General features: G+C 35.4%; 1 protein-coding gene across 3 annotated transcripts; it reads right to left on the bottom strand.

Moving 5' to 3' along the window:
• Positions 1 to 424: 424 nt before the first annotated feature.
• On the bottom strand, positions 425 to 10,420 carry LOC144544241 (glutamine-dependent NAD(+) synthetase-like). Of its 3 annotated transcripts, XM_078292695.1 has the most exons (14): positions 10,189 to 10,420; positions 9,542 to 9,748; positions 8,751 to 9,056; positions 8,013 to 8,236; positions 7,617 to 7,720; positions 7,181 to 7,318; positions 6,698 to 6,866; positions 6,173 to 6,308; positions 4,791 to 4,929; positions 4,531 to 4,707; positions 1,582 to 1,749; positions 1,404 to 1,499; positions 1,189 to 1,317; positions 425 to 947 (listed from the first exon to the last, which is right to left on the bottom strand). In XM_078292695.1, the coding sequence occupies exons 2-14, from the start codon at positions 9,733 to 9,735 to the stop codon at positions 714 to 716; spliced, it is 2,214 nt and encodes a 737-aa protein (XP_078148821.1). In that variant the 5' UTR covers positions 9,736 to 9,748; positions 10,189 to 10,420; the 3' UTR covers positions 425 to 713. The 3 variants fall into 3 exon arrangements, with proteins under 3 accessions (XP_078148821.1, XP_078148812.1, XP_078148828.1); XM_078292686.1 differs by lacking the exon at positions 10,189 to 10,420 and having other exon boundaries at positions 9,542 to 10,010; XM_078292702.1 differs by lacking the exon at positions 10,189 to 10,420 and having other exon boundaries at positions 9,468 to 9,894.
• Between the last annotated feature and the right edge of the window lie 2,440 nt (positions 10,421 to 12,860).

Raw genomic sequence — 12,860 nt, 5'->3', positions numbered from 1 at the left:
CAAATAATAAATAAGAGTAAATATGGAGGAGTGAGAGAGAGAAAGAGAGGAGACAAGGGGAGTCAACAAAATAAGAATATTTTGTTAAGAATTAAAAAAAAAAAAATTGTTCAAAGACCAATTTGTAAAATTTCTCTCTTTATCCGACAATAAAAATGAAGAATGCCAAAAAGGCATCACTATTGTCCAACATGTATACAATGCAGTGTCATGACAAAATGATTACGATATAACTTTTTTTTTGAAATTTTAGCAAAAAAACTGCATGCAACCATACAGATGGCACATAACGAAACTTTTGAAATTTTAGCAAAGAAACCGTGGAAAAATTCCACGGTTTGATTATTTTTAAAATTTTACCAAAATTGTGGTTATTTTTATTAAAATATTTTACAAAATGAGTAAAAATAAAAATGTCAGCTTTCCGTCCATAACTCTTTAGTTAAGAGAATATTTATTACCCTCACAGGGATTGATTGATAAATAAATTTTAAAAGCCCTATATTTAAAAAGAAAAAAGCAAAAAGAAACAATATAAACAAATAGTCTTTGAACTTGTCAACATTAGAAAACCACATATAAGGTTGTCGACTATGACAATGCACTCTGTATAGGAGGTCGTAAGTTAGAAACCCAGCAACAACTGAGATTTATGAAAAAAAAAATGGAGTTTCGATTTCTTTAAAAAAAAAATGTTGCCATCAATTTTAGTTTTAGAGACCGGCACTTGGGTTGCCGGACCCAACAACCACAACGCCCATCCCACTTCCTTGCGCCAAATTCCCATCAGGACCTCTCACCAGATCTTCATCAGGGATATTTTCGACTTGGCCGTCATCTGTTTCTGCCTCCTTTGCCAGCTCATCAATTTTGCAGAACTGATAAGGCCATCTAGAGTTGTACAAGAATTGCCGCAGATCAAACCTATTGTCCTCTGGCGAATAGCTCTGCAAGATTTACCAAAGTTTCATTTTAAATCACTTTCCCCGCTACATTACTGGTATGATGAAGCGGGTACTAAGATTTAAACTTAAACATTTAGATGTGTGTTGGATTTGATATGTCATGAGCTAGAATTCTATTTAAGTCATTGAAGTTGAAACCTATTAGGAATATTTAAATTTGATTTCATTTTGATCATCTATTTTCTAACACTTTATCAACTGTTTGAGTCGTAAAGAAGCTCACCTCAGCATGGTAAGATGGTGTAAGAACAGTCATCTTGTGACGATTTATGGCGTAGTATCTAAAAAAATGTTTTACTTTTTCAGCCACCTCTGATGGAGAGAACTTCCCTTTCCATTTAGCACATAGATACTACAATAGAAAAAAAATGTTCCCAATGCAAATTGAATATTCAACACAAAATCATCATAAATATGAAAAACAAAATGGTAACTTACCTGGTACATAGCTACAGGCCCACATCGGAATATCTTCCTTAGCCTACCATATACGGACAATTCCTCATATGTCATGCCCATATCCACCTCATCTAACTAAAAGCACAGGAATCGGCATTTATTTAAGTTTGTTAAATAACAAAACCAGAAGTAAATTTAAAAGGATTATCAAACGGACCTGACTGTAATCAGAGCGTATGGGTTCTAGCTCTGCAGTTGGAGGGGCAGCTTCGACTCCAGCAAGAGAAGGAAAGTGGAGATGAACAGCAGCCCACCGAAGAAACGATCTCAAATCTTGTTTACTCACACTGCCAATGGGATTTAAGTCGGCCGCACTGCAATCATACTTCCCACAACCGGCAAAAATGGAAAAGCACATTTTTTTTTATAACCAGTCAATCATGTGTATCAATTATCAAATAGATCAAATTCAACTCCTGATCTTTTCTGTTACGTTATGAAATTTTTACAATTAAATTAAAATGATTTAAAAGAAAGAATCAAGTTAATTGTGTTAATAAAATGGAAGTTTAAACCTTAATTAAGGTTTCCCTAAATAAGTAAGTTAATTGTGAATTGAAATCGCGTCGAAATTTCGAGATTTCGGAACTTTATAGGCTCAGTGCGGATGGGGTCCATCCGCAGTGCGGGTAAGTGTCCATCCGCAGTGCGGGTAAGGGTCCATCCGCAGTACGGGTGGGGTGCATCCGCACTCATGAAATTCTGTGTTGGTCCAAAATCGGCTAAGTAGTGAGTGCGGATGGGGTCCATCCGCAGTGCGGGTAAGGGTCCATCCGCAGTGCGGGTAAGGGTCCATCCGCAGTACGGGTGGGGTTCATCCGCACTAGGCTCGGATTTTTCTTGAATTTGGTCTGAAAACTTTCTAAGTATCGAGTGCGGATCAAGCCACCCGCAGTGCGGATGGGGGCATCCGCATTCAGGGTAATTTTTGCCCTAAAACTCAAATTGAAGCTTCTCTCTCTCTCCCACTTCATATTTTCCCCATTTTCTTGTGATTTTCGCCCAAAGAGAAGAAAAAGAACGTGAGAACTTTTCGTTCCTTTCAAACCTCCGATTGTTGCGAGAAATCGAAATCGGAACCGAGTAAGCTGCCGAGGATCTCTCCGAACTCTCCTATTTGGTATTTCTTTCTCTCCTTCTTTCTTTCAAAACCTCGAATTTTCTCGATTTCTCATATTCTCGTTTTAAACTCGAGATTTGTGTTCAAATTACTCGAGGACTAGTTCCTCTATACTCCTTACTAGTTTGTTTGTCAATCTTTTTTTCCGATTTCTTCCGATTTGTGAAATCTGATTTCTAGGGTTTCGTGCCAAAATTGAAAGTTGGCATAATCGTGATTTGATTTGTTTAACCCGACCAATTAGACTTGTAATCGGTAGGGTTGCCTCTTGATCGTGAATTTTTAGAACATTTAACGGCTGATTTGAGGTTTTGACCAAATTAGGGTTAACCAAACGGTGAATCGAATTGATCCGAGAACCAAAGTAGTGAAACGGTGATTGATGGTTACCAAAGTGAAATAGTATAAGACTAGAGGGCCTAGATGGAATTGTGTACCGTTATGTGAGATTTTGGTAAGAAAGAAAGAACCGAAAAGAATCGATACCAAAACATAATAATTGATTTAGGACTGTACAAACCCTAAGTAAACGTATGGACCACTGAATCCAAATTAAACCAAGTATACGTATAATATAGGTGTAGGCTCGGTCGAGCAAGAACTTGCGAGACAATACGAGACGTCCGATCCTTAAATTAAGCGGTACGCTCGTCATACTAAGGTGCGGGATTCTTGGACTTGTTTGATACTTTATTTTCAGGAATTAAACTGTGTTTTCGTTTGTCATGTTGAATATCATTGATTGCATCACTGAATTGCGTAGAGCATTTGCATAGCCCAATCAAATTAAACTCGAATTGATCTGAATTGAATGATTTGCATGCTGGTATGGTTATAGGTTATGTTGATCTATTGTGATCTGATTTTGATTGAAAGTCACCACGAGCTGTGTATGTGAATGTATGTGAATGGATTTACGAAGTTAAGCACTTGGATCCAATGAATTTGCCAAGTCGGGCTGTATGCTGACTTGGATTCCCAGGATCCTAAATGGCCTTAGGTGAACGGCCCTCGATATTCCCAGTACCGGTTGGGACGAGGGAGGGTGATTATGTTATGAGATATGTGATTGGAAATCGTGGTTGACTTGTGTAACGTCTATGGCTCGGTAGCATTTTCCTACGTGTTAATGCATTTGAACGGTCGATTGAATATGACGAATATTGGAAACGATTCTAAAGTGGATTTTCTTTACATGATTTGAACCAGATCTTAATAAACTGTTAAGCCAAGCGGTTGCAGATGGGTGTCAGATAAAGGGTCCAGCGGTTGGCCATCTGTAGGTGTCAGTAACCCTACAGATGTGGGTTTGATAAAGGTTCAGCTCGAAAGAACATCTGTAATTGCTACAAGCCCTACTGAACTGAGTTAGGAATCGAGTTAAGCCAAAATATATGTTGTGTTTGAGATTCATCTTGGAAATTCCGTAAACTGTGTTTCAGGTTGATTAACTGTTGTCGAGTAGTGGCATTCTGTTATTTATGTTTTCTTATATAACTGTTTGCATTGTTGTTGTTTGGGTTTCATTATTGAATATAGAGTTTGATTGCAAGTCCAATAATTCAAATGTGGCAAATTCGCACTGAGGATTTATTCTCACCCCCACCTTCCCCGTTATTTTACAGGTATTGGTGCGACTGATTCCGGAGAGGCACGAGAGTAGTAGGCCTTAGTAGCTTACCAGTATATGACCCTAGATATCTTTTGTTGTATAGATTTAGGGTAGGCCTCGTGGTTGGTATCCGGATGAGATACTTTTGTTGTATTATATGCTGACCAGACTGTGTACTCTGATATATATATTAGAAACTTGTTTGAATTGCTTGTTGTTTGGTTTGAAATGTGAGTAGCCTTGTAAGCATACACGGTGTTGTATGCTTACGGCGGGGGACTGTTACGACCCGTGGCCGCGGAGTGTGACATTTTCCTCCTTGCCAAAAGTTCAGGGACCAAAATTAGACTTCTCTTTAAAAAAAAAGGCAATACCTTAGTCAAATAGCCACGCAATGCTTCATCTACATTGGAACAGCCTAAAACAAGATAAAACCCAGATTTGTTATACATCCAAGGAAGGAAAAGCGACAGCATATAGGCAAGAACCATGCGAACACGAGCTTGAATGTTTTGCAAACCGAGGTTCTCTGTGTTTGATCCCCCATCTACCTACACATTTCACAAATCACATATATAATTATGTCACTGAGAATAATTTTTTATACTTTGAAAACTTTTGAAGGCAGAAATACCTTGTAGCGAGGAAGTTTTCCAGAGAGAGTCTTAAGTACACTAAGAAAAGCCAAAACTATGGTATCTATGGCGACATCCACGTGGTGTGAGCCAACTTCATTGGCAAGCACTTTTGCACGTGATCTAGTGGCTTCGGAACTGAACAAATAATGACAACGATATATATTATTAGAAAATGCAAAGATTTTTAACAACTTACTAGATAACAATTAAGTGCTTTACTCCAATAGTCATTAACTTTTTTCAGTCAGTTTTTCTACTTGAAAGGCTCTAAATAAAGGTTCCATCAAGATACAGCCGGTTAACTTTCCCTTGTAGCCGGTCATCAACCGATCATAAAAAATAACAAAAGGGTGTTTTACCCATGTCTAATTCACCATATCCTTCTTTGTTTTGGTTTTCAGAAAGGTCAATTCACCGTATTTAGACCTGTTAATTTCCTCGCAACTTCATTTTACTCATGGCTTCAGCTCCTATCTTCCCACCCCTTCACACCAAACCCGTCCTTTTACAACACCACCAGATTCGAATGCTTCAAACCCTTGCTGCATCTCCTTATTCGGGTCTACCTCTCAACGGAGAGGTTAAGCTGGACATGCCCAACTCAGTAACGCTTGCCTTTGCAAGTGCCAATACTTGCAAGCGACAAAAAGCTCCAGACCCAAGTTTAGAAGCTAAAGGCTTTGTTCTCTGACCACAGAGGCAAGAGTTCAATTTTGGATAATCCTTGGGTGCTGGTACATATCTCTGATCCATTCAATCGAGGACAATAAAGGATTTAACATATCTCTGATTTATATTTTGGCTTTCTATGCGCTTTATGAGAATTAAATGTGTTGCTTCTTTTGCTGTTGAAACAGTTTGCAACCAGTCTTCTTTACAATACAAGTATGGTTTTCGGAGCTGTCCAAGTAAAATAAAGGTTGTTTCATAAAAAAATAAATTCTTTAGCACAAGCTAGAGATTTCTCTAATACATTCAATTCTGTTCTTTTTCTGATATGAAGCTGTCTGTAAATAGGGGCTACTTTGTAATTTTTGGCAGTTCTAGTAAAATTCTAAGGCTCTATGAAGATAATTAAATACTTTGATACTGTTTTACTACTTTTCAATAACCAGAAACTGATTTATATATTTTCTGGTAAAAAAATGAGTATTCCAGTACGAACCAAGGGTTTTTCTGCAAAATTTCACTGTTTTTGTACTTTCTAGTACATATTTGTTATTGTCAAAGTTATATTCAGTAGTTTATATTCTATTTTGCAATTGCAAACATTGAAGCCTGCATAGAATAAATTCACATTGCAAGGACTTTTAAGTGCCTCGGAACCATCATTTTCCTCAGCAACTAATGAACCAAAAAAAAAAAGTTAGCTCCATACCTGTTTTCAGACCCCATGAAAACGGTATAAAATATGCGGCTAGCGAATTCTTGGCTGTTATTTGGGAATTCCCCATTCTTGTATTGGCCTATCCTCAAGGCATCAGCCTTAACTTGTTCATCTCCTTTCTCTATATCTGTAAATTTTGGTTTGTAAGCCACACAATTTAAATGAATAAATTTGAACTTATTGCATGCTGATACTGACCGCAACTTAATAGTCACAAATTTTACTAGTCTACAACGCAAAATATAAGGTAAATAATAAGGTAAAGAAGTAAAGAAAATGCAGTGAACACGTTATCCAGAATTAGCATTAGTGAAATGCATAATCAATAACTTCCTTTTTATTTTATATACATAAACGGGAACTTGTTTACACAATGAAGTTGCACGAATAATTTCGAAACCATTTAGTTATTGATACATTTCTCCACATTATCCAGCTAATTTCTACACGTGTTCAAACTTTAACCAGCATGCATCCAGAAATAGTTTGATTTATTCATAATTTTGCATCACTTACCTTTTACGACGAGCTGGCACATGCATCCAACTATTGCAGCAACAGATGAACTATCAGCACCTCCAGATAGTGGAAGCAGAAAGCCAGATGCACCACTTCTTCGCAAGTAATCCCACAGCCAACAGCTTGGCCCAAATGCTATCTCTTCTTGCGGCAAGTGATACTTGACCTAAGCAAATGAAAGCATACATTGCTAAAAAGTTTAGTATGACATCTTTGGTTGTTACCAACACAGCAGTTTGCAAGCTAGAGTCCAGGTATAGATTGCTCAAAAAATAAGGATAGAAACAAAGCTGATTTTCGTAGATGTATATACAACATGCCAGTAGTAGGTATCGACATGATTAGCAAAGTACCAGTCTGGTACAGCACAGATCAAATGATTTTTTTATACTTGTTTGAACCTAACCTTGTACAACGTTGGCATCAGCTACAGTAATTGTTGCTCAGAATTTTAGAAATTCAAAGAGAGCAAAAGATAACCTCAACTGGAGCTGTCGGACAAGTACCAAGTCTGAACTTCTGACACAGTTTCTCAGGAACCTTTATGTAAGGGACAGTATTAGTGTTCCGACTAGCTTGCTCTCTGAAACTGCTACTTGATCCTCGATAACTGGATATCTATAATTACAATATGAAAAAATGATATAAAAAAGGGTACTAACACTACAACAAAAGTGCAGCATGTACTTTTTTTTTGTGGAACTTCATGTTTAACACTTACATGATGAAATATCAACTAAAAGTCAGAAAAGAAAAAGAAAAAAGAATGTTTTAGGAAGTCGAAGTAGGTATTGCATCTGTAAATAAATCATCAGATTATCAAATAAAGTTTTTTTGAAAGTAGTGAGGAGCCCCCCCCCCCCCCCCCCCCACCCCGAAACATGTGCACATTAAGTTAAAAAGGCATGATTCTTACAGCATCAAGATCAACCACAGCAGTCAAGACTTCTACATCCTTCAAGGAAAACTGTGAACCCTGAGCAACCACATCTCCATTCACGGTCACGCAACAGCACCCATCTAAAAAGGACCCATACCTACCAGTTAGAATTGTACAAATTTGTGCTGTTGACAACAGTGCATGTCCTAAATTCCACATAATTGCAGCTCTAGACCAAAATAAATTAAAATCAACACTAAATAGTGGACTATGCAATGTTAATTAGACTCCACAAAATAAATTTCCTCAATTCACACCATATTTCAGAGTTACACTTAAATCTAATTCAACCTCATTCTACCAATATCCTGGATTAAGAAAAAAAAATGGCAAAATGTCAACAAACCAAAATAAACAGACATAATTACACACCATAATAGAGGCGGCCACCATCACATCCTTGTTGATTAGCATACATGTAAACACCACCACAAGTAACAGTAGCAGCTTTTATAGCATCGATTCTGACATTAAGCTTTCTCAGCTGGTGGTGGCTCCCACTTGCATTAACAAAGACCTCAACCCCATTATATGAAAGCTCTGCCCTAGGGGGTGATGCAGTGAATAGCTCCTCACAAGTCTCAGCAGCAACCAACCTAAAACAAAAGAGTTGCAATTAAGAAACAGTATGACAATATTACCCATGTAGGTAGATATGCTCAGGATCAGGATTTTAGTCTCGTTTTCAAGATGATATAAGTAATAAACAGTATGACATTAATACCCATGTAGGTAAATACACACCTAATAGCTCATATTCAAAACTAGTAGGCCTAAATTTACCATTTTTGCAAATAAAATAAGGATTCTCATATATATTTGCGGTGGCAATCAACATTTTTTTGGCTTTGTTTGCAATTACTTCAGTATTAGTTCATGTAAACAAAATACAACAAATAATATTTGCTTGGCTTATTTAATTTCAATTCTAAATATACAAGAAATTGACCTATCACAGAAAGGGCATAAATCTCAATATTTAATTGAAAGCGACATCTGGAAAATGTCAAAGTGCAACAAACGCTGGTACTTGCAGAAAAGAAAAACAAAGAATACAAAAGGGCCCTTTAAGTTCTCAAATAGACATTTTCTCTACACTTTTAGTCTTACACATCGAGAAACTTGAGATATCCATAGCCAAAAGGAACACTGCTCTGAGAAATGGCCTCAGCAACATCCACTGGCAGGTCAAAGTCAAGGAGCTCCTCCTTTTTCTTCCAAGCAGAGAACCACCTCAATTCACGGTAATTGCCATCGTGTGCAAGGGTCATTTTTGGCCGTATCATGAGTATCTGGCGGTTCATGCAGAACACTTGGCAATTATACCGTACATTTTCAAATGTCAACGGCATACCTATGCTACAAAGAATGCCTTCTGTCCAATCACCGGTTAAGATTTCTGCCAGGCATTCCCAGCTGCATTCAACATTTAAAGGAACTTCTTGATCTTACAAAAATAATATTATATATTTATCTATGGATCAATATATATTATGTGTCATTTCCGCATGAAGATATGTTAAGCCCTAATCAACATTGCATTAAACAATTAAATCTGAAATATCTTGCTCTAAGCAATTAATTTCACTTAACCTCACGCTGTGCAATCAACCATTGATTTCAGCCACAAAAGGTTAACCAATAACTTAAAGCAACTTTTGTAGAGAAGGGTTTTCTCATTTTATGCCAACATGAGCTGTAATCATCACTTAAAACCTTAAGTTTTAGCTCATATTGTGTAATATGCATCGATTGATCTAACTTCACCTAGTTAACCCTCAATTATGCAATTAAACCTCAATTTATCTCCAATTATGCAAGTCATACCTGACCATGTTCACTCCCCGTGAACTGGACCTTACTTGTACAATATCAATATCAGGTATCATAAATGGACTCACGCATGATTTACGGTGTCTTCCTCTAAAAAATGATCTTCACACCCATAACCAGTGATCTCAAGCTCTGGGCCAATCCGGATTTTCGCACCTGCCTCCTTGGCTTGTCTAATTGACTCTTTTATGTTTTTCAAATTGGTATCGAAATCCATGGCCCATTGGTTGAGGTTGCAAGTTGCAACTTTGAGTAGCCTCATCTTCCCTGTATGTCTTCCCCGGAGGAAAAAAAATGAAAAAAAAAATGAAAAAAAAAAAAAAAAAAAAGCTCTATTGCTTCACATCACTTGCCTATTTTCAGGTTGAGCCGTTGAGGTAGCTTATCTGCTTGGCTTTCCTAACCTTCTAGGTGCACACATAACCCCTTCCGTAGACCTTTTATAAAAAGCTTTAAAGGGTTGGAGTTTACCCCAAAAACTTCTTTGGGTCATAACGCTAGTCACTACTCCCACTAAGGATAGGAAGTAAGCCCCACAACCCAAAGCAGCTAAAGAACAAATAGAATTTGATACAATCTGAATTCATAATTCAATTAGAAGGAGTACTTGATTACGTTCATAATTCAATTAGCTCTGTGATTCAGTAGTTGTCGTTCTTTAAACAAATATCGCATGGAAGAAAGGAGACAGGATTCGATAGTACCAATTACTAACCAGATGAAAGTACAGGAAGCAGTGATGCACTGTCAGCCGGACGCCACCTCAGAATGGAGAAAAAGGCGTAGAGGTAGAGCACTGAAGCGAGCCGGACACCACCTCAGCCGTTCAATTAATAGAGGCGATGGAGACGACACAAACATCAAGAGAAAAAAAGACCGGTCCGATCAAGTTAGCGGCAGAGGATCTGAATTCGGATACATTGTAGAGTGAAATTCAATTCGAATCGTTTCTCTTCGGGCCCGAGCATCAATTGCAATTTGCAAGTTACAACGATTCGATTGGATTATTGGATAGATATTGATTATTGAACAAAGAGTGGTGATGCTCCAGCGATACTGTAACTTTCCAGGAAGCGGGTACTTTTTCAAAGGGAGCGCCTTTGTCGATGTAACAATTTTCCATTATGTCCCTCAAACATGAATGCTTGAGAGTTGAGATGACAAAATTATCGGGGATGATCACTGATACATGAACGACCGTTTAATATTTAATAAAATTATAATTAACGCTGGTAAATATAAATGCGTTGCAACAGAAATATATTATAATTATACAACATATTTTCGTAAAAAATAGACTAAATGATAAATGATATTTTGTAAATGACATATTAAATGAAATCTAAACGTAAATAACATGTTTTTTATATATATATTGACATTTTCATAAAAGAATCTCAAACAAAATGACATATTAAATGATAAATGATATTTTTAAATGATATAAAAATAGAAAGAAATGAAGACATCATTAAATAATTATCAATCAATTCAAAAATTATTAAAATTTAAAAAATAAAAAGAAATCATAACCAATCTAAATCATTATAAGATTGAACCTTCTTGCCCTTGAACACCAAGTGAATCTATTTTTGCAATTATATGATGAAAATTATCAGAACTCATATCCAAATTCAAAAAATTCAAAAAAAAATGTAATTATCTTGTTACCTCGATTTACTGCAATAACTTCTGAATTGCCAAGTATATCCTTGATGTCTTGGCTCATAGAATTGAGATCACACCCAATTAAAAGTGAGTCCTACATAGTTGAAATTTAGATTTATAAAAAAAAAACACTTCATACATTTTTTGTTGATGGTTTTGTTGATTTAGGATTTTAAGTACCTTGACCTATGATTATACTTACATGTCTAGTACTGACCAACATAAGATGAATGTAATAAAGATGAACTAATTTTTAAAATTAATGTCTAATACAATTAAATTGTTCAAATAACATATTTAAGGAACATAATAACATACCCTGCATCACTATAGATCTCCAACTTATGCCTCTTTGTGTGCACATAATTGGCAAGAGCTTTTATGCCTAAAAGAGATGTCGACTTCTTATAAGAAAGTAACCCTGCATTTACTAAAAAAACGAATAAAAAACATCATCATTTCAACAAAATCTATTAAAAATCTAAAAATAGATGTAAATTAATTTCATAAATTTGAATAAAAAGAAGCAGCCATATACTGTTAGTAGGAAATTCATTATTAAAAAGAAAAGCAAATTGATTGTGTGCCTAATAATCTCAATTATATTCTCCCCAGCAATCATATGCATTTTTTAAATAATTTCAAAAATTAAGAAAAATTGCATCAAGATAAAAATATTAGAAAGTATTTTACACAAAAATGATAGGAGGTAAAAAATCTCCTATCAACTATATAAATTAATTAATGAGTTAGAGGTGAAGTTCTAAAGAATAATTCACTGTTATATTTTACTATAATTGCCTTGAATATAGAAGTAAAGATGATATATGAAACATATGAATAAGGAAAAATAAGGAATAAAAAATAGCTGGAGAGGAGAAATAAGAAAACAGAGAAATTGATTTTCTCTCCAATTTTGTTCCCTATTCAATTTTAATTGTAATATATCGTGTGACAATACGTGTGGCGCATATGTTTCTATCTAAATTTAGATTTTTACACGTAAAAAAATGCATTTTATAAAAAAAAAAAAGATTATTTGATTGAAGGGCTGATATTAAATCCGAAATTTCATCTTTCAATTATAGACGTTGGCGGATCAGGACATCTACGTGCATAATATAAGAATGGAGATACTTATGTACACAAGTATTTAATATATCAAGTATTTATATTTGAGATATCAAGTATTTTTAAAATAAAATAAAATGAACATATCAACTTTTTTTTATCTCTTTCATGACACATCAATCTTTTGCACGTTTTTAGAAATGGATTCTTTTTCTCTATTTAATATCAGAAATATTTTTGACGATCTGTGATAAATTTTGCGAATTTAAAACCACGAATGTCTTCTACAAATTTTTCTTTTAAATAAGATTCATTATGAACTTTCGGGTTGTCCGTCGCACAAGTATTCAAAACTCGTCAAGTAAGTATTCATACCTCGTCGTATAAGTATTCATACCTCATGGAGCAAGTACTCGTAATGTAAGATCAAGTTGAACAATTTTGATCGATTGTTTGAAAATCAAAATTAACAGTTTACAGTCCAATGTACAAAAATGCATATACATTACAATGCACTATAGCTCAACTCATACTTAAATTACATAAAATCATTTGATTATTCAATTATCTATATATCCAATAACATATCATAATTTTTTGAACTTCTTGAAATTTAATTTCATTTTTTTATAAAAAAATATGAGTGAG

Source organism: Carex rostrata, chromosome 2, assembly GCF_964058835.1.
Source record: "Carex rostrata chromosome 2, lpCarRost1.2, whole genome shotgun sequence".
NCBI lineage: Eukaryota > Viridiplantae > Streptophyta > Magnoliopsida > Poales > Cyperaceae > Carex > Carex rostrata.
Note: the sequence above shows the minus strand (reverse complement) of the source record. Positions and strands in the feature narration are given on the sequence as shown.